General features: G+C 36.6%; 1 protein-coding gene across 10 annotated transcripts in view; it reads right to left on the reverse strand.

Annotated features, from left to right (window-relative positions):
- EML5 (EMAP like 5) overlaps positions 1–23,551 on the reverse strand; it is a 184,474-nt gene that overhangs the window by 119,696 nt on the left and 41,227 nt on the right. For 9 of the 10 annotated variants that reach the window (XM_019461971.2, XM_019461970.2, XM_053889691.1 and 6 more), the window contains 3 exons: positions 22,993–23,128; positions 21,515–21,716; positions 4,256–4,393 (listed from right to left, as the gene is read on the reverse strand). In XM_019461971.2, the coding sequence (XP_019317516.1) occupies positions 4,256–4,393; positions 21,515–21,716; positions 22,993–23,128 (476 nt within the window). The remainder of the gene's footprint in view (positions 1–4,255; positions 4,394–21,514; positions 21,717–22,992; positions 23,129–23,551) is intronic. The other variant, XM_053889692.1, reaches the window with a different exon arrangement.

Raw genomic sequence — 23,551 nt, forward strand, 5'->3', positions numbered from 1 at the left:
GTTGAACAGAAATATAAGAGGACCAAATATGCTGGAAGTAGAAGAAAATGCTGAATTTTAGTTTTTTAATTACTTTAAGGTAGTTTAAAGATTCATACTAAATTTTCATACAATAAAGGAAATAAAATCACAGATTTTTATGATGAAGTTCCTTGGAAATACTGAGTTTATGAAAAATGCTTAATTACAAACACTGATTTTCAAATAAATTTTTATAATCAGACAAATGTGCAAAATTACATTCAAGAAATAAGGAAAAGAGGAACTGATTTGTATTCAGTAAGACATTTGAATGTATATCTTTATATAGTGCCTATATAAAGATATACATTCAAATGTCTTTTTTATTTATAAAAAATAAAAAAGAGGTTTTTATTTTAACCTCTTCGAGCTTTTTTAATACAATACAAATTCTTCCCAATTAACGACCATTTCAACCAGTAAAGTTAAACAATTTTTTCAATGATGCCTTATAACTGAGTTTTAGTTTGGGACACGCTGTATTGCAGATGCCTCTGAGACATCCAAGTGATGTTAAATAAACAACTGGAAATACACAGCTGGAGTTCAGAGGAGAGATGAGAGTGAGACCTTGGAACGTATTTGGAACCATCAGGCTACGGCTGGAAACTGAAACTGGAGGCAGGATAAGACTATCTAAGGGAGAAAACACAGTAAGAAGAACAACAAGCCTAGGCATGAACTTTGATGTCCTCCAATACCTACTGGTAGGCAGAAGATAATGAGCCTATAAAGAAAATGGAAGCAGAAGTAGGCTGAAAAGGGAAAGAGAATTAACATTCAAAGTCTGGGAAGAGGATGTTTTGAAAAGGAGGGGGTGGTTAAGGGGGCCAAATACTGCTGAGTATCAACCTAGATGAAGACTGACATTTCCTGGCCTTAGAGACAGGGTAGTGTTAGCAAAAGCTTTTTTCTTTTTTGAAGTTTATTTTATTTATTTTGTGAGAAAGAGAAAAGAGAGTGTGCCAGCATGAGCAGGGGAGAGACAGAAAGAGAGAAAGAGAGAAAGAGAGAAAGAGAGAAAGAGAGAAAGAGAGAGAGAGAGAGAGAGAGAGAGAGAGAGAGAATCCCAAGCAGACTCTGTGCTGTCAGTGGAGAGCCAGACCAAGGACTCGATCCCACAAACCATGAGATGGTGACCTGAGCCGAAATCAAGAGTTGTACACTTAACCGACTGAACTACCCAGGCAACCCCTATCTTAATCCTTTTAAAGTTGACATAATGTGGTAGTGACATGGTCAGAAAGAGACAAATGGCTAGCCACTGTAGAATCTAAAATGACAATGTTTTTACAACCAAAGCCTATTCCATACCCTGCAAGAAACTTTATTCTATCCCCCAGGAAATTTGTTAACTATGCTTATCAAGCTCTTCCTCTAAAGTCTTCCTAACTATTCATGAGAATGAATGAGTGCCTCTGAGGAGTCTGCTGTGCATCACACCATGCAGCCCACCATAAGTCAAAGTTTTACATGTATGTATCTTCTAATTTTAAAAATATTTGCACTTTTTTCATTTAATTCCACGATATTAATGTTTATTTTAATATAAAATTGGTAACAGTTTTTATCACAAGGAAGAGATGCTCTAGAAGTTATGTAACTTTGTGCTGGCACATCACCTTGTACCTCAATTTAAGAATCAGTGTGGGGGTGCCTGCATGGCTCAGTTGGTTGAGCATTCGACTCTTGATTTCAGCTCAGGTCATGATCCCAGGGTCATGGGATCAAACCTTGCATGGGGCTCCATGCTGGGCATAGAGCCTGCTTAAGATTCTCTCTCTTCCCCTCTACCCCTCCCCCCCATTCGCCCATGCACTCTTGTGCACATGCTCTCATGCAGGTGTTCGTTCTTTAATAAAAAAAATTTTTTTTTAAATAAAAAAGGATCAGTGTATTAGGGGGAACCTTGGATGGCTCAGTTGGTTAAACGCATCCAACTCTTGATCTCAGCTCAGGTTTTGATCTCAGGGTCGTGAGTTCAAGCCCCACATTGGGCTCCATGCTGGGCCTGGAGCCTACTGAAAAAAAAAATAGTAATAATAACCAGTGCATTAGATTCAAATCTATTCAATATTCCTCCAGTCATTATATGAGGGTACGTTAGTATAGCTACACTTATGAATTTTGCTTTATGGTATAGAGAATATATACCACAAACCAAGAAGAAACAGTGACCAAGTGAATTTAGGATTAAGAATATTGAGTTACAACAATAGCCAAAGTATGGAAAGAGCTCAAATGTCCATCAATGGATGAATGGATAAAGATGATGTGGTATATATATACAATGGAGTATTACTCAGCAATCAAAAAGAATGAAATCTTGCCATTTGCAACTACGTGGATGGAACTAGAAGGTATTATGCTAAGCAAAATTAGAAAAAGACATATGACTTCACTCATACAAAGACTTTTAAGATACAAAACAGATGAACATAAGGGAAGGGAAGCAAAATAATAAAAAACAAAAATAATATAAAAACAGGGAGGAGGACAAAACATAAGAGACTCTTAGAGAACAAAATGAGAGTTGCTGGAGGGGTTGTGGGGGGGAATGGGCTAAATGGGTAAGGGGCTTAAGGAATCTACTTCTGAAATCACTGTTGCACCATGTGCTAACTTGGATGTAAATTATAAAAATAAATAAATTATAGAAAGTAAAAAAAAAATATTGAGTTAAAGTTTTGTGGTTAAACTACAAAGGCATGCAGCAGTCATAATCACCACTCCAGTGATCCTGTCAGCAATGTTGGACTCAGTTGCTTAAACACTGACTTATTAGAAATAAGAACTTATTCACCTAGTTACTTGCAAATAATTGAAAGGTGAAATAAATGTACAATTAACAAAAAATAATCACTATTTTTAATGCATACAAGCTAAACAAGAGGAACTCTTAGACATTTTCCAAGCATCTCAAATTCTTGGTTGCAAAACAATGTAAATGTACTTAATGCCATTGAATTTTAAAATATGGTTAAGATGGTAAATTTTATATTACACATATTTTATCACAATTTAAAAAGCAGTACAAGAGAAAAATTTTACCATATCTCATTGTAAAAATCTGTCCCAGAAAAGAGTCAGTGTCTAGAGAAACGGAGAAGTACAAAAAAAAAAAAAAAAAAAAAAAAAAAAGAAAGAAAAAGAAAAAAGAAACAGAAGTACAAGAGAACACGAGGTACCAGAAGAAGCAAAAGATGTTTTATACAGTTAAAAGAAAGAGACTGAGGTAGAAAGAAATAGGCTGGAGATGGGCACTACTGGCTATGTTAAGGATTACGAACTTCCACTTAAGGACAGTGCTAAGCTTTTATCGTATTTTAGGAAGAGGAGGACTGCAAACAAATGTGTTTAAAAATAGTGAACTGAAGAGTGAATAAGAAAAAGTCTGGAAAGAAGCAAAACAGGAGGTAAGGAGACCTGCTGAGACACTATTGCACCAATCCAGTTAGGAGATTGCAGAAGCCCATACAAGAGTACAATGGTGAGAATGGGAGGAAGCAGATTAATTTGAAGACTACTCAGGAAGTAGATTCTCCAGAACTCTGTGATTAACTATACAAGGGAGGCAAAAGAGAGAAATGAATTAATGATTTCTGGACTGGGCAACTAAAAAGGTGGTCCTACCACTCACCAGGCTAAGGAGAAGGATTCTGTAAGTATATATGCTTATGAACACACATGGATCTACAACAAAGTTTTTAATAGCTATATAGAATTCAGTTGAATGCACCATAACTACAATTCAACACAGGATGTTAACTGCTTTAACAAATTCTTTCAACTTTTCTAATGATGCAAACAAACAAAAAAAAAGTAGGCATTTTTTTTTTCAAAGAATAAAGCTACAAATAACAAAAAACATTTCACCCATTTTTAACTGCCCCAAGGCTACCCCCACCCACCAATGGCAGAGGATCATTACTGAAAATCAATACTACCAAGGAATGGAAGTCAAAACCCAAATTTGTAGCTCAAAATTTTAGCCATTAATTCACTAAACATTCTTAACCCCTAAAACCAAGATTTTTGAGTTAACTACTTTCTGACAAAGCCATTTTTATTAATATACTTAATATTCAATAAAAGCAATATCTGATATATATGTGTGTATGTGTATATATATTAATAAGAAGGGAGGGAGGAAAGGAAATGGGTAAAAACAATGAGTATTATATAGTCTCACTTAAAAAAATTTACTGTTTTTATTTCTAGTCCAATATCATACCTTACTCTAAGTACAGTGAATGAGCCATCCTTCATTCCAAGGGCAAGATGGATTCCATCTACATTTACAGCTGCACAACGAATGGGTTCTTCCATATTACACCTTGCTATTAGTGCATGATCTATTAGACTCCATATCCTGTAACATTTAATTAAAAGAGTAATTAACCACTGTGTGCTTAAAAAAATGATGAACTCTATGAAATGATTTTGATTAAAATAATCATCTCATTTTAAGAAAGTAATATGAATCTAGAATTTTAATACTTTGCTTTGTCAGAAGGAGATCTTATCTATGAAAATAGGAATACTGTTCATATTTTAAAAGATAAGAATTCCAATTGTAATGAAATCAAGTTTTTCCAATCATTCATTTTAGGTAGATGATTTCTACTCTGATCAAAGGGGATACACACACCCACACATGTATATATACATATACACATACATACATATGGTATATATAAGGGGTGCGTGCGTGTGGTATAGCGGTATATGGTATATACTATATATATAGTCTAAAAAAATTTTTTAAACATTTATTTTTGAGAGACAGAGAGAAATAGAGCATGAGCAGGGGAGCAGCAGAGAGAGAGGGAGACACAGAATCCGAAGCAGGCTCCAGGCTCCGAACTGTCTGCACAGAGCCCGATACGGGGCTCGAACTCACAAACCGCGAGATCATGATCCAGCCGAAGTCGGCCACTTAACCGACTGAGCCACCCAGGCGTCCCTATAGTCTTTAAACTTAAGAGTAACATTTAAGACTATGCAAATTCAGAGTCTGTTCCAGACTCTAATGTTAGAAATCTATAATGGGTAAGTAGAAAATGCCACTGTTTGAAAAATTAAGAATTATACTTCTAAATAACCTAAAGGACAAAGAAAAAACACAAATGAAAATTAGTTAATATTTTCAAGTTATAATAAAATGTTTCATATCAAAACTTGTGGGATTCAGCTGAAATAGTACTTAGGAGGAACTTTAAACACAGATATTGTAAAAACAAATGCTACAATTTAATGAACAGAAATCTACCCCAAGAGGTTAGGACAAGATCAGCAAAACTAGATTTTTTAAGTGTTTTTAGAGCAGTGTGTTTTTTTTTTTCCCCCAATATATGAAGTTTACTGTCAAATTGGTTTCCATACAACACCCAGTGCTCATCCCAAAAGGTGCCCTCCTCAATATCCATCACCCACCCTCCCCTCCCTCCCACCCCCCATCAACCTTCAGTTTGTTCTCAGTTTTTAAGAGTCTCTTATGCTTTGGCTCTCTCCCACTCTAACCTCTTTTTTTTTTTCCTTCCCCTCCCCCATAGGTTTCTGTTAAGTTTCTCAGGATCCACATAAGAATGAAACCATATGGTATCTGTCTTTCTCTGTATGGCTTATTTAACTTAGCATAACACTCTCCAGTTCCATCCATGTTGCTACAAAGGGCCATATTTCATGCTTTCTCATTGCCACGTAGTACTCCATTGTGTATATACACCACAATTTCTTTATCCATTCATCAGTTGATGGACATTTAGGCTCTTTCCAACATTTGGCTATTGTTGAGAGTGCTGCTATAAACATTGGGGTACAAGTGCTCCTATGCATCAGTACTCCTGTATCCCTTGGGTAAATTCCTAGCAGTGCTATTGCTGGGTCATAGGGTAGGTCCATTTTAAATTTTTTGAGGAACCTCCACACTGTTTTCCAGAGTGGCTACACCAATTTGCATTCCCACCAACAGTGCAAGAGGGTTCCCGTTTCTCCACATCCTCGCCAGCACCTATAGTCTCCTGATTTGTTCATTTTGGCCACTCTGACCGGCGTGAGGTGATATCTGAGTGTGGTTTTGATTTGTATTTCCCTGATGAGGAGCGACGTTGAGCATCTTTTCATGTGCCTGTTGGCCATTCGGATGTCTTCTTTAAAGAAGGGTCTATTCATGTTCTCTGCCCATTTCTTCACTGGATTATTTGTTTTTCGGGTGTGGAGTTTGATGAGCTCTTTATAGATTTTGGATACTAGCCCTTTGTCCGATATGTCATTTGCAAATATCTTTTCCCATTCCGTTGGTTGCCTTTCAGTTTTGTTGGTTGTTTCCTTTGCTGTGCAGAAGCTTTTTATCTTCATAAGGTCCCAGTAGTTCACTTTTGCTTTTAATTCCCTTGCCTTTGGGGATGTGTCAAGTAAGAAATTGCTACGGCTGAGGTCAGAGAGGTCTTTTCCTGCTTTCTCCTCTAGGGTTTTGATGGTTTCCTGTCTCACATTCAGGTCCTTTATCCATTTTGAGTTTATTTTTGTGAATGGTGTGAGAAAGTGGTCTAGTTTCAATCTTCTGCATGTTGCTGTCCACTTCTCCCAGCACCATTTGTTAAAGAGACTGTCTTTTTTCCATTGGATGTTCTTTCCTGCTTTGTCAAAGATTAGTTGGCCATACGTTTGTGGGTCTAGTTCTGGGGTTTCTATTCTATTCCATTGGTCTATGTGTCTGTTTTTGTGCCAGTACCATGCTGTCTTGATGATGACAGCTTTGTAGTAGAGGCTAAAGTCTGGGATTGTGATGCCTCCTGCTTTGGTCTTCTTCTTCAAAATTACTTTGGCTATTCGGGGCCTTTTGTGGTTCCATATGAATTTTAGGATTGCTTGTTCTAGTTTCGAGAAGAATGCTGGTGCAATTTTGATTGGCATTGCATTGAATGTGTAGATAGCTTTGGGTAGTATTGACATTTTAACAATGTTTATTCTTCCAATCCATGAGCACGGAATGTTTTTCCATTTCTTTATATCTTCTTCAATTTGCTTCATAAGCTTTCTATAGTTTTCAGCATACAGATCTTTTACATCTTTGGTTAGATTTATTCCTAGGTATTTTATGCTTCTTGGTGCAATTGTGAATGGGATCAGTTTCTTTATTTGTCTTTCTGTTGCTTCATTATTAGTGTATAAGAATGCAACTGATTTCTGTACATTGATTTTGTATCCTAAAACTTTGCTAAATTCATGTATCCGTTCTAGCAGACTTCTGGTGGAGTCTATCGGATTTTCCATGTATAATATCATGTCATCTGCAAAAAGGGAAAGCTTGACTTCATCTTTGCCAATTTTGATGCCTTTGATTTCCTTTTGTTGTCTGATTGCTGATGCTAGAACTTCCAACACTATGTTAAACAACAGCGGTGAGAGTGGACATCCCTGTCGTGTTCCTGATCTCAGGGAAAAAGCTCTCAGTTTTTCCCCATTGAGGATGATGTTAGCTGTGGGCTTTTCATCAATGGCTTTTATGATCTTTAGGTATGTTCCTTTATCCCGACTTTCTCGAGGGTTTTTACTAAGAAACGTTGCTGAATTTTATCAAAGGCCTTTTCTGCATCGATTGACAGGATCATATGGTTCTTATCTTTTATTAATGTGATGTATCACATTGATTGATTTGCAAATGTTGAACCAGCCCTGCATCCCAGGAATGAATCCCACTTGATCATGGTGAATATTTCTTTTTATATGCTGTTGAATTCGGTTTGCTAGTATCTTATTGAGAATTTTTGCATCCATATTCATCAGGGATATTGGCCTGTAGTTCTCTTTTTTTACTGGGTCTCTGTCTGCTTTAGGAATCAAAGTAATACTGGCTTCATAGAATGAGTCTGGAAGTTTTCCTTCCCTTTCTATTTTTTGGAATAGCTTGAGAAGGATAGGTATTATCTCTGCTTTAAACGTCTGGTAGAACTCCCCTGGGAAGCCATCTGGTCCTGGACTCTTATTTGTTGGGAGATTTTTGATGACTGATTCAATTTCTTCGCTAGTTATGGGTCTGTTCAAGCTTTCTATTTCCTCCTGATTGAGTTTTGGAAGCGTGTGGGTGTTTAGGAATTTGTCCATTTCTTCCAGGTTATCCAGTTTGTTGGCATATAATTTTTCATAGTATTCCCTGATAATTGCTTGTATCTCTGAGGGATTGGTTGTAATAATTCCATTTTCATTCATGGTTTTATCTATTTGGGTCATCTCCCTTTTCTTTTTGAGAAGCCTGGCTAGAGGTTTATCAATTTTATTTTTTCAAAAAACCAACTCTTGGTTTCGTTGATCTGCTCTACAGTTTTTTTAGATTCTATATTGTTTATTTCTGCTCTCATCTTTATTATTTCTCTTCTTCTGCTGGGTTTAGGCTGCCTTTGCTGTTCTGCTTCTATTTCCTTTAGGTGTGCTGTTAGATTTTGTATTCGGGATTTTTCTTGTTTCTTGAGATAGGCCTGGATTGCAATGTATTTTCCTCTCAGGACTGCCTTTGCTGCATCCCAAAGCGTCTGGATTGTTGTATTTTCATTTTCATTTGTTTCCATATATTTTTTTAATTTCTTCTCTAATTGCCTGGTTGATCCATTCATTCTTTAGTAGGGTGTTCTTTAACCTCCATGCTTTTGGAGGTTTTCCAGACTTTTTCCTGTGGTTGATTTCAAGCTTCATAGCATTGTGGTCTGAAAGTATGCATGGTATGATTTCAATTCTTGTCTACTTATGAAGGGCTGTTTTGTGATCTAGTATGTGATCTATCTTGGAGAATGTTCCATGTGCACTCGAGAAGAAAGTATATTCTGTTGCTTTGGGATGCAGAGTTCTAACTATATCTGTCAAGTCCATCTGATCCAATGTATCATTCAGGGCCCTTGTTTCTTTATTGACCGTGTGTCTAGATGATCTATCCATTTCTATAAGTGGAGTGTTAAAGTCCCCTGCAATTACCACATTCTTATCAATAAGGTCGCTTATGTTTGTAATTGTTTTATATATTTGGGGGCTCCTGTATTCGGCACATAGACATTTATAATTGTTAGCTCTTCCTGATGGATAGACCCTGTGATTATTATATAATGCCCTTCTTCATCTCTTGTTACAGCCTTTGATTTAAAGTCTAGTTTGTCTGATATAAGTATGGCTACTCCAGCTTTCTTTTGACTTCCAGTGGCATGATAAGTAGTTCTCTATCTCTTCACTCTCAATCTGAAAGTGTCCTCAGGTCTAAAATGAGTCTCTTGTAGACAGCAAATAGATGGGTCTTGTTTTTTTATCCATTCTGATACCCTATGTCTTTTGGTTGGCACATTTAGTCCATTTACATTCAGTGTTATTACAGAAAGATATGAGTTTAGAGTCATTGTGATGTCCGTAGGTTTCATGCTTGTAGCGATGACTCTGGTACTTTGTCTCACAGGATCCCCCTTAGGATCTCTTGTAGGGCTGGTTTAGTGGTGACGAATTCCTTTAGTTTTTGTTTGTTTGGGAAGACCTTTATCTCTCCTTCTATTCTAAATGACAGACTTGCTGGATAAAGGATTCTGGGCTGCATGGGTTTTCTGTTCATCACATTGAAGATCTCCTGCCATTCCTTTCTGGCTTGCCAAGTTTCAGTAGAGAGATCAGTCACGAGTCTTATAGGTCTCCCTTTATATGTTAGAGCACGTTTATCTCTAGCTGCTTTCAGAATTTTCTCTTTATCCTTGTATTTTGCCAGTTTCACTACGATATGTCATGCAGAAGATCGATTCAAGTTACATCTGAAGGAGGTTCTCTGTGCCTCTTGGATTTCAATGCCTTTTTCCTTCCCCAGATCCGGGAAGTTCTCAGCTATTATTTCTTCAAGTACTCCTTCAGCACCTTTCCCTCTCTCTTCCTCCTCTGGAATGCCAATTATGCGTAGATTATTTCTCTTTAGTGCATCACTTAGTTCTCTAATTTTCCCCTCATACTCCTGGATTTTTTTATCTTTTTCTCAGCTTCTTCTTTGTCCATAATTTTATCTTCTAGTTCACCTATTCTCTCCTCTGCCTCTTCAATCCGAGCCGTAGTCGTCTCCATTTTATTTTGCAGTTCATTGATCACATTTTTTAGCTCTTCCTGACTGTTCCTTAGTCCCTTGATCTCTGTAGCAAGAGATTCTCTGCTGTCCTTTATACTGTTTTCAAGCCCAGTGATTAATTTTATGACTATTATTCTAAATTCACTTTGTTATATTGTTTAAATCATTTTTGATCAGTTCGTTAGCTGTTGTTATTTCCTGGACGTTTTTCTGAGGGAAATTCTTCCGTTTCGTCATTTTGGATAGTCCCTGGGTTGGTGCGGGACTGCGGGGCACTTCCCCTGTGCTGTCTTGAATAACTTGCGTTGGTGGGCAGGGCCGCAGTCAGACCTGATGTCTGCCCCCAGCCCACCGCTGGGGCCACAGCCAGACTGGTGTGTGCCTTCTCTTCCCCTGAGCAGTTTTTTTTTAAACATTCTATTTGTTGATGTTTTGTAAGAAAAATGATTTTGTATATTTTTTTTATAGCTAGGAGATTTGTTAAACTATCTTTTTAATTCCAATAATTTCTCTGCATTTTCTTCTTGATTTTATACATATATAATCATAACATCAGCAAATGACACTTGTTTCTTCCATTCCAAACCAAGTATCTTTATATAAATATATTACACAGATATAGCCTTACTGTGCTGACAAAGATTTCTAGTCTACAGCTGATTATAATGGTGACAAATATAATGGTGAAAGTCGACATCACTGTCTTCTTCCTGATTCCAAAGGAAAACTTTCAGTATTTCAATAACAATTATATTTACCAAAGACATTATGCTCTACCACAAGGGTCAGCAAACCACAGCCTGTGGGCCAAACCGGGACCACTGTCTGTTTTTGTACAGTCTGGAAAGGTAAGAATGGTTTTTACCTTTTTAAATGGTTGGACAAAAATTTTAAATGACAACGTTTTGAGATATGAGAGAATTCTAGGAAATTCAAATTTCAGTGTCTGTAAATCAAGTTTCATGGAAACACAGCCACACTTTTTGTTTACATGGTTGCTTTCATACTGCAGAGGCAGAGTGGAATTGTTGCCAAAGAAACGGCAGATGGTATGTGACGTTCATATCACTTTGTACTGCCCCTTCCATGCACTACAAATTGCAGTGACAGAGTTACAAGCTGACAGAATTTCAGTGCTAGGTGTATTAATCATATATACCCATTGTGTCAAAACAAGAAGAAAAAGAGAAAAGTGAACTTCACAGGCTGCATTTTTAAGGCACAGTGGGGCATGAATTATATCGTTACTGATTTAGATGGTACAGCACTGTATTATGCAATAACACTATAGCTGCTCTAAAAAAACACAAATACAGATTAACATTACTGGACTAAGTACTCATCACGGTATCTTTGACTCACAGGAAAGCAATGATTAGAAAAATTCTAATTTAAAAATTAAAATGTGATGTCAACAAAAGTTAAGTTTCTAAGTGGCTTGTTAGCCAAACAAGGAAAGCTGTTTCTTGGTAATGGATTAATTATATTATTTTAAATTGCAGTGGCTAAAGAAATGTGTCCAGAGAAAATAAATTTAAGGTTATTAGCTTTTAGGTCAGAAGAGTTTCTCAAAGAGTTGAAGGTGTTGGAAAAACCACCAACAGTTAACTAAAAAACAAGACAAACAATGTTCAGTGGTTTCCCTGAATTCTGGTGAGTCAACAGATGTTAACAACACTACTCAGTTATTTATATGAAGAGTCAATGCCAAGTTTGAAGCAATGAAAAATCAGTTTCTGTTGCTAGTCGGTGTGGAACAACTACAAGCTAGAATGTTTTCAAAGACGTAAGTGAAAAAGAACTAAACCAATACAATGTAAAGTGGCATTAGATGGGGCTGAAAAACATGGATAGAAAAAAATAGCCGTGGCAAACTTACAAAGCCTATAAAAATGTAAGCTTTTGTTCAAAAAGCCTACAATTATTCACTGTTTTTTTTTAAGTTTATTTATTTTCAGAGAGAGAGAGAGAGAGAGAGAATATCCCAAGCAGGCTCTGTGCTTTGAGTGCGGAGCTGGAGGCATGGCTTGATCCCATGTCGTGAGAATCACCAAACCAAAAGTCAGATGCTCAACTGAGCAACCTGAGCCACCCAGGCACCCCTCACTAGATTATTCTTTAGCAAGTATTTCGCAAACAAAACAACAAAAAAAAAACCTGAATCATGTTTTGAACCAATAGTTCTGAAGTTTTGTCAGGAACAGAAGCTCAAAATCCTGACTTGCTGTACCACACAGCAGTTAATGGCTTAATTAACAGTGGTAAAGTATTATTATGCTATTTTGATCTCAGAGTCTAGAACGAAATTTTTCAGAACCAGAAATGCCCTCAATTACTATTATAAAAACTTAACAGCTTTGGAAATTGGCTTTCACTGAAGATTTGATGCTGTTTCTTAATGAATTCAATCTAAAGTTACAATGTAAAAGCAGCAATTATATGTAAAACTTATACCATGGTAAAGTTATTTTGACAATAACCAATGTTGTTTGAATAACATCATCAAGCAGCTTTATACTACTCTTCCTGTGCTATCAAAACTTGAAACAAGATCTCTATTCCCACACAAATTACAGGGGATATTTTTTTCAGAGGTGTTTTAGCAGCGTATGCTGGCCTACACTCCATGGGTGTGCCTTGAGATTTTTTTTCTTTTTCTTTGTTTAAATGTATTTATTTAAACTCAAGTTAGTTAACATACAGTGTAGTATTGGTTTCAGGAGTAGAACCTAGTGATTCATCCCTTATATATAACACCCAGCGTTCATGCCAACAAGTGCCCTCCTTAATGCCCATCACCCATTTAGCCCATCCCCCTACCCACCACCTCTCCAGGAACCCTCAGTTTATTCTCTGTATTTACGAACCTCTTATGGTTTGCCTCCTGTTTTTATCTTATTTTGCCTTCCCTTCCCCCATGTTCATAATGTTTTGTTTCTTAAATTCCGTATATGAGTGAAATCATATGGGATCTGTCTTTCTCTAACTTATTTCACTTAGCATAAAACATTCTAGCTCCATCCACGTCATTGCAAATGGCAAGATTTCATTCTTTTTGAACGGGCCCTGGGTCTCGACATCTGCCCCCATGCCCTAGGAGAAAGCTACAAAGGTCAAGTCAGTCAAAGGAAGACAAATGCCCTCAAGGCAAAGTGGCATTGGCCTGCTTGTGCTCCTAAATTCCCATTTTCTTTCACAATTTGGATAATAGTTCTTTAATATCTTGACTATTCCTTGAAGATTTTACATTTTAACCAACATTTTTAGTTGTTTTCAATGCAAGAGATCCTTCCCAATAACTTCCCCAACAAAACAGAAACCGAAGACTGAGCAATTACTTCTAAAGGACAAGCTGCCTTTTTTCCAACAGCTATGCAACTGGTAATAGCAGTTCTCCTAAAATGAATTATAAGATAGTTCCTAACAAAGCACATGGGTAAGTGTAATCCCACACTAAATTTCCAGGTGGACACAGAGCTATGGCATTTCCCATCCACAGAGAACTGAGTAGCGCAATGACAGTAAAAAACAGGATGGATTATCTAGAAAGATTAGGTTGCATATTCCACTTTATTTCTTATACTGAAGTAAATTTTACACAGGTTAGGAGTTAAACATACAAAATAAAGCCATTAAAACACAGAAGCATATACTGAAAACTTTTTTAACTTTGCAGATTTCTCGATGGTAGAAAACTCAGAAATCATAAAAGAAAATATTGTTCAGTTCATAAAACAAAATAACAAAAAAAAAACATTTGTGTGGCAAAAAACCTAAGCAAAGTAAAAAGCAAGTAACAAATTGGTGAAAATTATTTTCAACTTACATCAGAAACAGTTAATATCTATAACATATAAAAAACTGCTAACTATAAAGGAGGAAATAATCTACAATCCTACAAAAAATGATAAGAAATGTGAATAGATTACACAAAGGATTCCAGGGAACCAACAATGTTTTAAACTAGTAAATGAGAAAGAATTAAGCACTTTCCTGTTTTCTTGTACAAATTATACCCAAGATAACCAAATAGTTGATGAGGAGAAATTCTTTTTATAGAGATAGGATACCTAACTAATGACTACGAGTGATGAAGTTAAAATACCATATATGAAACTCTTAATAAAAGATCTAGGTCGTGGATTTTTGACAGGTGCAATACTGCCCCAAAGGGACTAAAAATGATTATTTTTTATTTGTTTCAAGCTTTTAAATTCTAGTTAGTTAATATATAGTGTAATACTGGTTTCAGGGGTCGAATTTAGTAATTCTTCACTTACATGTAACACCGAGTGCTCTTCACAAGTGCCCTTAGTGCCCACTAAGCACTGGCATCCTCTGCCCACCTCCCCTCCAGCAACCCTCAGTTTGTTCTCTATAGTTAAGAGTCTCTTATGGTTTGCCTCCCTCTCTTTTTTCCCTTTTTTCCTCCTTCCTCTACGTTCATCTGTTTTTTTTCTTAAATTCCACATGAGTGAAATCATATGGTATTTGTCTTCCTCTGACTTGTTTTGCTTCACATAATGCACTCTAGCTCCACCCACATCATTGCAAATGGCAAGATTTCATTCCTTTTGATAGCTGAATAATATTGGTGTGCGCGCACGCACGTTTGTGTATATACCATATCTTCTCTATCCGTTTATCAGATGAACATTTTGGCTCTTTCCATAATTTGCCTATTGTTGATAGTGCTGCTATAGACATTGGAGTGCATGTGTCCCTTCAAATCAGTATTTTTGTATCCTCTGGATAAATACCTAGTAGTACAATTGCTGGGTCATAGGGTAGTTCTATTTTTAACTTTTTGAGGAAATGCCATACTGTTTTCTACAGTGGCTGCACCAGTTTGCATTACCACCAAGAGTGTAAGAAGGTTCCCAAGGGGGCTAAAAATTAGTCCTTAGGAATGAAAATTTTAAATAGTATGATGGTTTGTGGCTCTCTAATGGGCCAAAATACAAAAATAGAGATGTACTTTTTTGTGGTGTTAAAATTTCACATGAAGGGGGTATAATCTGGGGAAAAAATATCTAAAAATTCTCATTAGGAAAACAATTCAAAAAAGGTTGAGAAATAGTGAAGTAGATAATAACCATCAATGGCTGCTAAAATGATTTAAAAAAGAGAATACACATTAGATACCACCAAACAGGGATACACGTTACCATCTAGGAAATATTCTTGGTTAAAATTTGTAACTGCATCTCGTCAAATCTCTAGACCTACTTATCAGTTTATACAATAAAGGGAAGAGAGAATGTATTAAAATACAGTGAGTGTGCAAGTTGGCCAAATCCAGAATGTGGGGAGCTCTGGAAGGTGAATACTTAGTTTCTTCAACAAATAACTTAAGAATAAAAAGGGGGAGGGAGGAAGGAAGCTACAGAAAAAGATTTAAAGGACATATCGACAACCAGGCACCCCAAGTTAAACCACAAATTTCTGATATCAGGTCCTGGTTAAGACATGAGAATTTGCATTTCTTATAAGGAATATTGATGCTGCTAGTCCAAGAACCACACTTTGAGAACCACTATCATAGACCACCTGCTAATTTCTTCAAAATATAGACAGATGTGAGATATTTTAAAGTAATTAGAGAAAAACCAATGAGCTAATAGAAAATAGGCAAAGAACTTGAACAGACAGGTCAGAGAAAAGGAAATACAAATGTCCTCTAAACATAAGTAAACATACTCAACACCTCTCAATATGAGAGAAATGAGTGTTTTCACAACATAACAAAAGATCATTTCATACCTTTTGGGATAATTAGTGCTGCCATGGGTATGGGAAAACAGGCACTGCCATACGTTATATGGCATATATACGGTTATATACATACATTTTCACACAGCATTCCTTTGGGTCCTTAGAGTTAGGCTCCAAGGAAGGTCCATATACTACAGTTGTTGATATGTCCTTTAAACCTTTTACTGTAGCTTCCTTCCTCCCTCCCCCTTTTTTATTCTTAAGTTATTGAAGAAACTAAGTATTTGCCTTCCAGAGCTCCCCACATTCTGGATTTGGCTAACTTGCACACTCACTGTATTTTAATACATTATCTCTTCTGTTTATTGTATACACAGGTATATATAAATGGTTACTGCCTCTATATAAGACATTATCTATCAAAATTTAAAATGCATACATCATTTGAACACTAAGAAGTTCCACAGAGATATGCATGTTTACACATGTACAAAATAGCATACGTAAAAGGACATTCATTGCAAGCACTGTATTTAATAGCACAAAACTGGAAGAACCTAAATTCTCATCAATAATGGACTAGGAAGATGGTAGAATAGAAGGATCCTAAGCTTACCTCCTCACATGTATACATGGAGGCAACAGCTACATATAATACAATTTACTCTGAAGATAACCTGAAGATTAACAGGACAGATTGACTATAGCTAAAGACATAAAGTAGCAGTCAAAACGGGAATGGTAGGGGGAGCAGAGACATAGTCGGGTACCACACCCCCAGCACAACAAACTACAAGCAGGAGGGATATTCCAGGTACAGAGATCCACCCTGAGGACCAAGGGGATCAAGCCCCACATCAAGTACCCCAGGCCCTTGGTATGTGTGGTAGAAAGATGAGTTCCTATAACATCTGGCTTTGAAAGTAAGTGGGGCTTAATTCCAGCAGCTTTGAAAATCAGCAAGACTTTACTCCAGGAGAGTCAGATGGCTACAGGGAATTAAGACTTTGCTCTGCAAGGGACCAGCACACTTCATCACTTGGTCAGAGACCCAGCACAGAAGTAGCAGTTTGAAAAGCACCGGGGTTTATTTATACCTGAAAGAGATTTACTGACTAATTTTAGGGTGCATGCTGGAGGGGCGGGAATCTGTAGAAGCTTTCTCTGGGAATAGAAGTGCTAGCGAGTACCATCTTCTTGCTCTCCTTCAGCCTGATACTCTGTATCTATCTTGCTAGCACCCCTTGCCCTGCATCAGGGTTCCCCTGTGGACTCACCTCACCCAACTTACCTGCTCCTGTAGGTGCCCCGATGAAGTGACTCCTACTCCACCATTCCTGGTGAGCAGCCTCAGCCAGGGCTGATGTCTCCCCAAAGTGACAACCACCCTGCCACACCTGGTGGGGAGCCTAGGCCAGACAAGCACCCCTCCAAAATGACTCTTGCATCAGAGAAGGGGAGGCGGCCCCACCCAAACAGCATTCCCAGATCAACTGTGGCCCAATCACAATAACAGGGTACACATGGCTCACACAGGGGACACTTCTGGGTCTGGTTCTGGTGACTGGGAGGGACTGCACTACTGGGCCCTGAAGGACACCTTCTACATAAGGTCACTATGTAGATCAGGAAAAATCAGGAAACGTAGCTCAACTACCTAATACACACAAATAAACTCAGGTCAGACAAAATGAGGAGACAAGGATGAATATGTCCCAAAATGAAAGAGTTAAGACAAAACCTCAGAAAAAGAACTAAGCAAAATGGAAGAAAGCAATCTACCTGATAAAGAGTTCAAACTAATGCTCATAAGGATGCTCACCAGACTTGAGTGAAGACTGGATGAACTTATTGAGAACTGGACCACTTTTTCTACCGTATATAAAAATTAGCTCAAAATGTATTAAAGGCCAAATATAAAACCTGAAACCATAAAACTCTGAAAAGAAAACACAGGAAGTAAATTTGGCCTTGGACATCAGCCTTAGCAATATTTTTCTGGATCTGTCTCCTCAGGCAAGGGAAGCAAAAATAAAAACAAAAAATAAACAATTGGAACTACATCAAAAAAGCTTTTGCACAGTGAAGCCATCAACAAAACAAAAAGGCAACCTACTGAATGGGAGGAAATATTTATAAAAGATATATCCAATAAGGGGTTTTTAAAAATATAAAGAATTCATATAACTCAACACCAAAAGAAATCCAATTTAAAGCTGGACAGAAGACCTAAATAGACATTTTCCCAGAGAAGACTTGCAGATGGCCAACAGACATATGGAAAGATGGTCAGCATCACTCATCATCAGGGAAATGCAAATCAAAACCACAATAACATAATCACCTCACCCTTGTCAGATGGCTAGTGTCTAACAACAAGATATGACAAGCCTTAGTGAGGATGTGGACAAAAGGAACTCTTGTGTCTTACTGGTGGGAGGGTAAATTGGTACAGCCAATAAGGAAGCAATATGGATAGTTCCCCCCAAAATTAATATTAATACCATATAAGCCAGTAACTGCACTTCTGGGTACTGACTCAAAAAACCAAAACCAATAATTCAAAAATATACATATATTCCCATGTTCATTGCTGCATTATTTATAACAGCCAAGATATGGAAACAATCTTAAGTACTCATCAACATACTAATGTATAAAATTGGCAAAGAAAAAGTCAAACTTCTACTCTTCACAGATGCCATGATACTCTACATGGAAAATGCAAAAGACTCCATCAAAAAACTGCTAGAACTGGCACATGAATTCAGCAGAGTCGCAGGATATAAAATCAACGTATAGAAACTGCTGCATTTGTATACACCAGTAACGAAGCAGCAGAAACAGAAATCAAGGAATCGATCCCATTCACTTTTTTAAAGATTAGTTATTTGAAAAAGGGCATGCGAGTGGGGAAAGGACAGAGAATGGGAGAGAGAATCCCATGCAGACTCCACACCATCAACGTGAAGTCCAATGTGGGGCTTGAACTCACAAACTGTAAGACCAGACCCGAGATGAAGTCAGACACTTAACCAACTGAGCCACTGAGGCATCCCTCTATCCCATTTACAACTGTACCAAAAACTATAAGATACCTAAGAATATTCCTAACCAAACAGGTAGATCTTTAGCCTGAAAACTACACTTATGAAACACTTATGAAAGAAATTGAAGAAGACACAAAGAAAAGGAAAAACATTTCATGCTATGGATTGGAAGAACAAATATTGTTAAAATGTCTATACTACCCAAAGCAATCTATGCATTCAATGCAATCCCTATCAACATAACACCAGCGTTCTTCACAAAGCTAGAACAAATAATTCTAAAATTTGTACGGAACCAGAAACCTTGAATAGCTACATCAATACTGAAAAAGAAAAGTGGGAGGCATCACTATTCCAGACTTCAAGCTGTATTACAAAGCTGTAATCATAAAGACAGTGTGGTACTGGCACAAAAATAGACACATAGATCAAGGGAACAGAATAGAGAACACAGAAATAGACCCACAAGTATATGGTCAACAAATCTTTGATGAGGCAATAAAGAATATCCAATGGAAAAAAGTCAGTCTTTTTCCAAATGGTATTGGGAAAACTAGACAGCAACATGCATAAGAATGAAACAGAACCCCTTTTTTATACCATTCACAAAAACAAACTCAAAATGGTGAAAGACCTAAATGTGTGAAAGGAAACCATCAAAATCCTAGAGGAGAACACAGGCACCAACTTCTTTGACTTTGGCCATAGGTACTTCTTACTAGACACATCTCCATAGGCAAGGGAAACAAAAGCAAAAATGAACTGTTGGGACTTCTTCAAGATAAGAAGTTTCTGAAATGCAAAGGAAACAATCAGTAAAACTAAAAGGCAACCTACAACAGGGAAAAAGATATTTCCAAATGACATATTGGATAAAGGGCTAGTATCCCAGATCTATAAAGAACTTACCAAACTCAACACTCAAAAAAAAAAAAAAAAAAATCCAGTGAAGAAATGGGCAAAAGACATGAAGAGACAGTTCTCCAAAGGCGGCATTCAAATGACTAACAGACACATGAAAAAATGTTCAACATCACTCATCATCAGGGAAATACAAATCAAACCACAAATCAATACTACCTCACACCAGTCAGAATGGCTAAAATTAACAACTCAGAAAACAATAGATGTTGGCAAGGATGCAGAGAAAGGGGAACCTTACACTGTTTGTGGGAATGTAAACTGGTGCAGACACCGTGGACAACAGTGCTCTGGAGGTTCCTCAGAAAGTTAAAGATAGAACTACCCTACAATCCAGCAATTGAACTACTAGGAATTTACCCAAGGGATACAAACATACTGATTCGAAGAGGTACATGCACCCCAATGTTTATAGCAGCACTATCAACAATGGCCAAATTATAGAAAGAGCCCAAATGTCCATTGATGAATGGCTAAAGAAGAGGAGATGTGTACACACGCGTGTGTGCGCGTACACACACACACACATAAACACACACACACTCTCTGGAATATTATTCAGCCCATCAAAAAGAATAAAATCTTGCCATTTGCAATGACATGGATAGAACTAAAGTGTATTATGCTAAGTGAAATAAGTCAGTTAGAGAAAGACAAATACCATATGATTTCACTCATATGTGGAATTTAAGAAGCAAAACAGATGAACATAGGGGAGGTGGAAGGGGGGAAGAGAGGGAGGCAAACCCTAAGAGACTCTTAACTATAGAGTACAAACTGAGGGTTGGCTGGTGGGGGGTGGGAGGTCCCTAGGGCAATGAGCTAAATGGTTGATGGATAAAGGAGGACAATTGTTGTGATGAGCAGTGGGTGTTATATGTCAGTGATGAATCACTAAATTCTACTCCTGAAACCAGTACTACACATTAACTAACTGGAATTTAAATAAAATCTTGGAAAGAAAAAAAATAGATTAATGGATAAACAAGGTAGGGTATATATACAAAATGGAATTGGCCATAAAAAAAGAATGAAATCTTGCCATTTCCAACAACATGAATGGACCTAGAGGATATTAAGCTAAGTCAAATTAAGTCAGGAAAAGCAAATACCATATGATTTCTCTTATATATGTAATCTAAAAAACAAACAAAAAAAAACCAGATTCATAAATACAGAGAACAAACGTGGTTGTCAGAGTGGCGGAGGATGGAGAAATGGGAAAAGCAGGGGAAGGAGATTAAGAGGTACAAACTTTCAGTTATAAAATAAGTCACAAGATGAAAAGAACAGCATAAGGAGTATAGTCAATATTGTAATAACTTTGGTGATGACAGATGATAATGATACTCATTGCGGTCAGCATTTTGTAAAGTATATAATTGTTGAATCATTATGTTATACACCTGAAACTAACACTATATGTCAACTATATTTTAACTAAAAAAAATAGTTTAGTTGAATAAATTACAGTATATCCATGCAGTGGGATATTATATGACTATTAAAAATATCTGTGAACATGTTGATATGGAACAATCTTCAACTTATGTTATCAAGAGAAAAGAAATCTTGTAAGTTGTTTATTCTATTAAATACCAATTAATTATGTTCAGTTGTATACTGTAAGCTGTTAATATTTAAATCAAAGTATTTTTATGAAGTTTTTATGTTTTTCTAAGGAAAAATTCCAGCCTATGCAATTACGCTATGATCTGCTTACCTGACTGAACGATCATCACTTCCAGTCACAGCCAAAGGTTTTGTAGGATGAACAGCAAGTGCCCAAAGTTCACCTTCACAATGCCCTTGCATAATTAGGAAAGGTTTATTCCTTTCATGCACCACGATTTCGAAAATTTCACTGTCCTGTGTTCCAACTAGAATGTGGTCACCACGCCAACAAACACTCCTCACAGACAAACCTAGTCAAAAGTAAATTGTATTTAAGATCAGTGCTGTAATAACATAATGCCGATCTGCTAAATCAATTTAATTTTTGTACCTTTTATCCCTTAGATGTAAGACAAAAGAAATCTCCAAGTCTTTGATCTACACATTGTCTTCAATTATCCATTTTGTTTGCTATCTGTAATGATAGTTCTCTCTTCCTATATGCCTAATTTCTATCCATCCTTCAAGACATACGTTCTTCTTCCTCATAGACAACTCCATAGTCTGACCACTTCTTCAGCCATCTCAAAATTAATTAAGCAGGAATGACAAAAGTAATTGTACTATTTTTCTCTGTATAATAATCTGACTTTTCATGTGTCTATATTTCATTTCTTCCATCTGTTCACCAAAGCATTAAAAAGAGAGACTTTTACTTTTTCTCTATATTCCACAATCCCTTTTATAACCTTACGAAAGCTAGTGTTTCTCTATTTTCTCATCTGTATCATGTGGCCAACATAAAGATACTGTGAACTTTACAATGTTCTTGTAAAGGTCAAATAGGACAAAGTGTCAAATTATTTTGCAAACTTTAAGGTACAATAATGCTCAACAAAACGAATGAAAATAGTATAACAGTTAACATTTACTAGATGATTATTATGTGCCAGACAGTATTCTAAACATTTTATATATATTAAATTAGCTCATTTAATCCTAGGAGACAGTCTTATTCTCACTTATGGGGGAGATTAAATATGTAGCCCAAGGTCACCCACCTAGTAAGTTGACTGAAATAAGGCTTAACCATAGACTTCTGCAACTTCCAATCATAAGTACCGCGCTAGTGAATAAAACTTTTATTTTTATTGTGAAAGACTGTTTTAATATATCAATTTTTTAAGTCCCTAAAGAAGAAAAAATCTCCCAATTGAACAAAACTTTCCTCAACCCTCAACACGTTTTATTTTCAACAGTTCGCTAAATAGTTATATTTAGCATTCTAACAGATAAATATTTTCAAAATCCAAGGTTACCTAAGTAAGCCCTTATCCCATCTCTCTGTAAATCCCATTTTAATAAGCGTTAGACATATGCAAGAATCCTTGTCATAATAGTAAACCAAGACTGTCTTCAGGCAAACTCTCCTCTTCAATAAAAGGAGATCAATTAAATCTATACAGTAGGAACGGGCAAATTTAAATATCATTTATATTTATAAAACCTACATTTATATTTACTAAAAGAAACAGACAATCCTTGGTACATTTAGAATTTGTCTAGTAGTGACACATTTGTTATTACCTTTGTATCCCTGGTCTGTTTCCCTGAGATCAATCACAGTAATCGGTTTAAAAGTTAAATCCCAAAGGCGAATACAGCCATCTCTGCCACCAGTAGCAAAGCCTTCTTCACAAGCATTCATACTAAAAATTCCTGCCTAGTGGAGAAAATAAAATAATTTAACAATATGTACTCTTTAAGAAAATCTGTAATGTAGGCAGAAACCCACTTTAAAAGATTTTGGTATGACAGCAATCAACAAATACAACAGAAAACACAAATGAAAATCTAGAAATAAATCTATGTATACATGTATCTATGTACAATATATGACCAATGACATGGACATATAGAGACATATATAAAGTTAAACCTTATACCACGTATAAAAATGAATTGTAGACATTACATTCTAAATGTGAGAAATAAATGTTAGAAAAGAGTCAAAAGAACATTTATAGAACTTTGAGCTATGAGAGACCTTTTATGCAAGGCAGTTTACCCATAAGCCATAAAGGAAAACAAATTTTTCATATGACAAAAGATATCATAAGCAAAGGCAAACAGATTGGGGAAATAT

The sequence above is a fragment of the Panthera pardus genome, unplaced genomic scaffold (genome assembly GCF_024362965.1).
Source record: "Panthera pardus isolate Hobbes unplaced genomic scaffold, ASM2436296v1 HiC_scaffold_24, whole genome shotgun sequence".
NCBI lineage: Eukaryota > Metazoa > Chordata > Mammalia > Carnivora > Felidae > Panthera > Panthera pardus.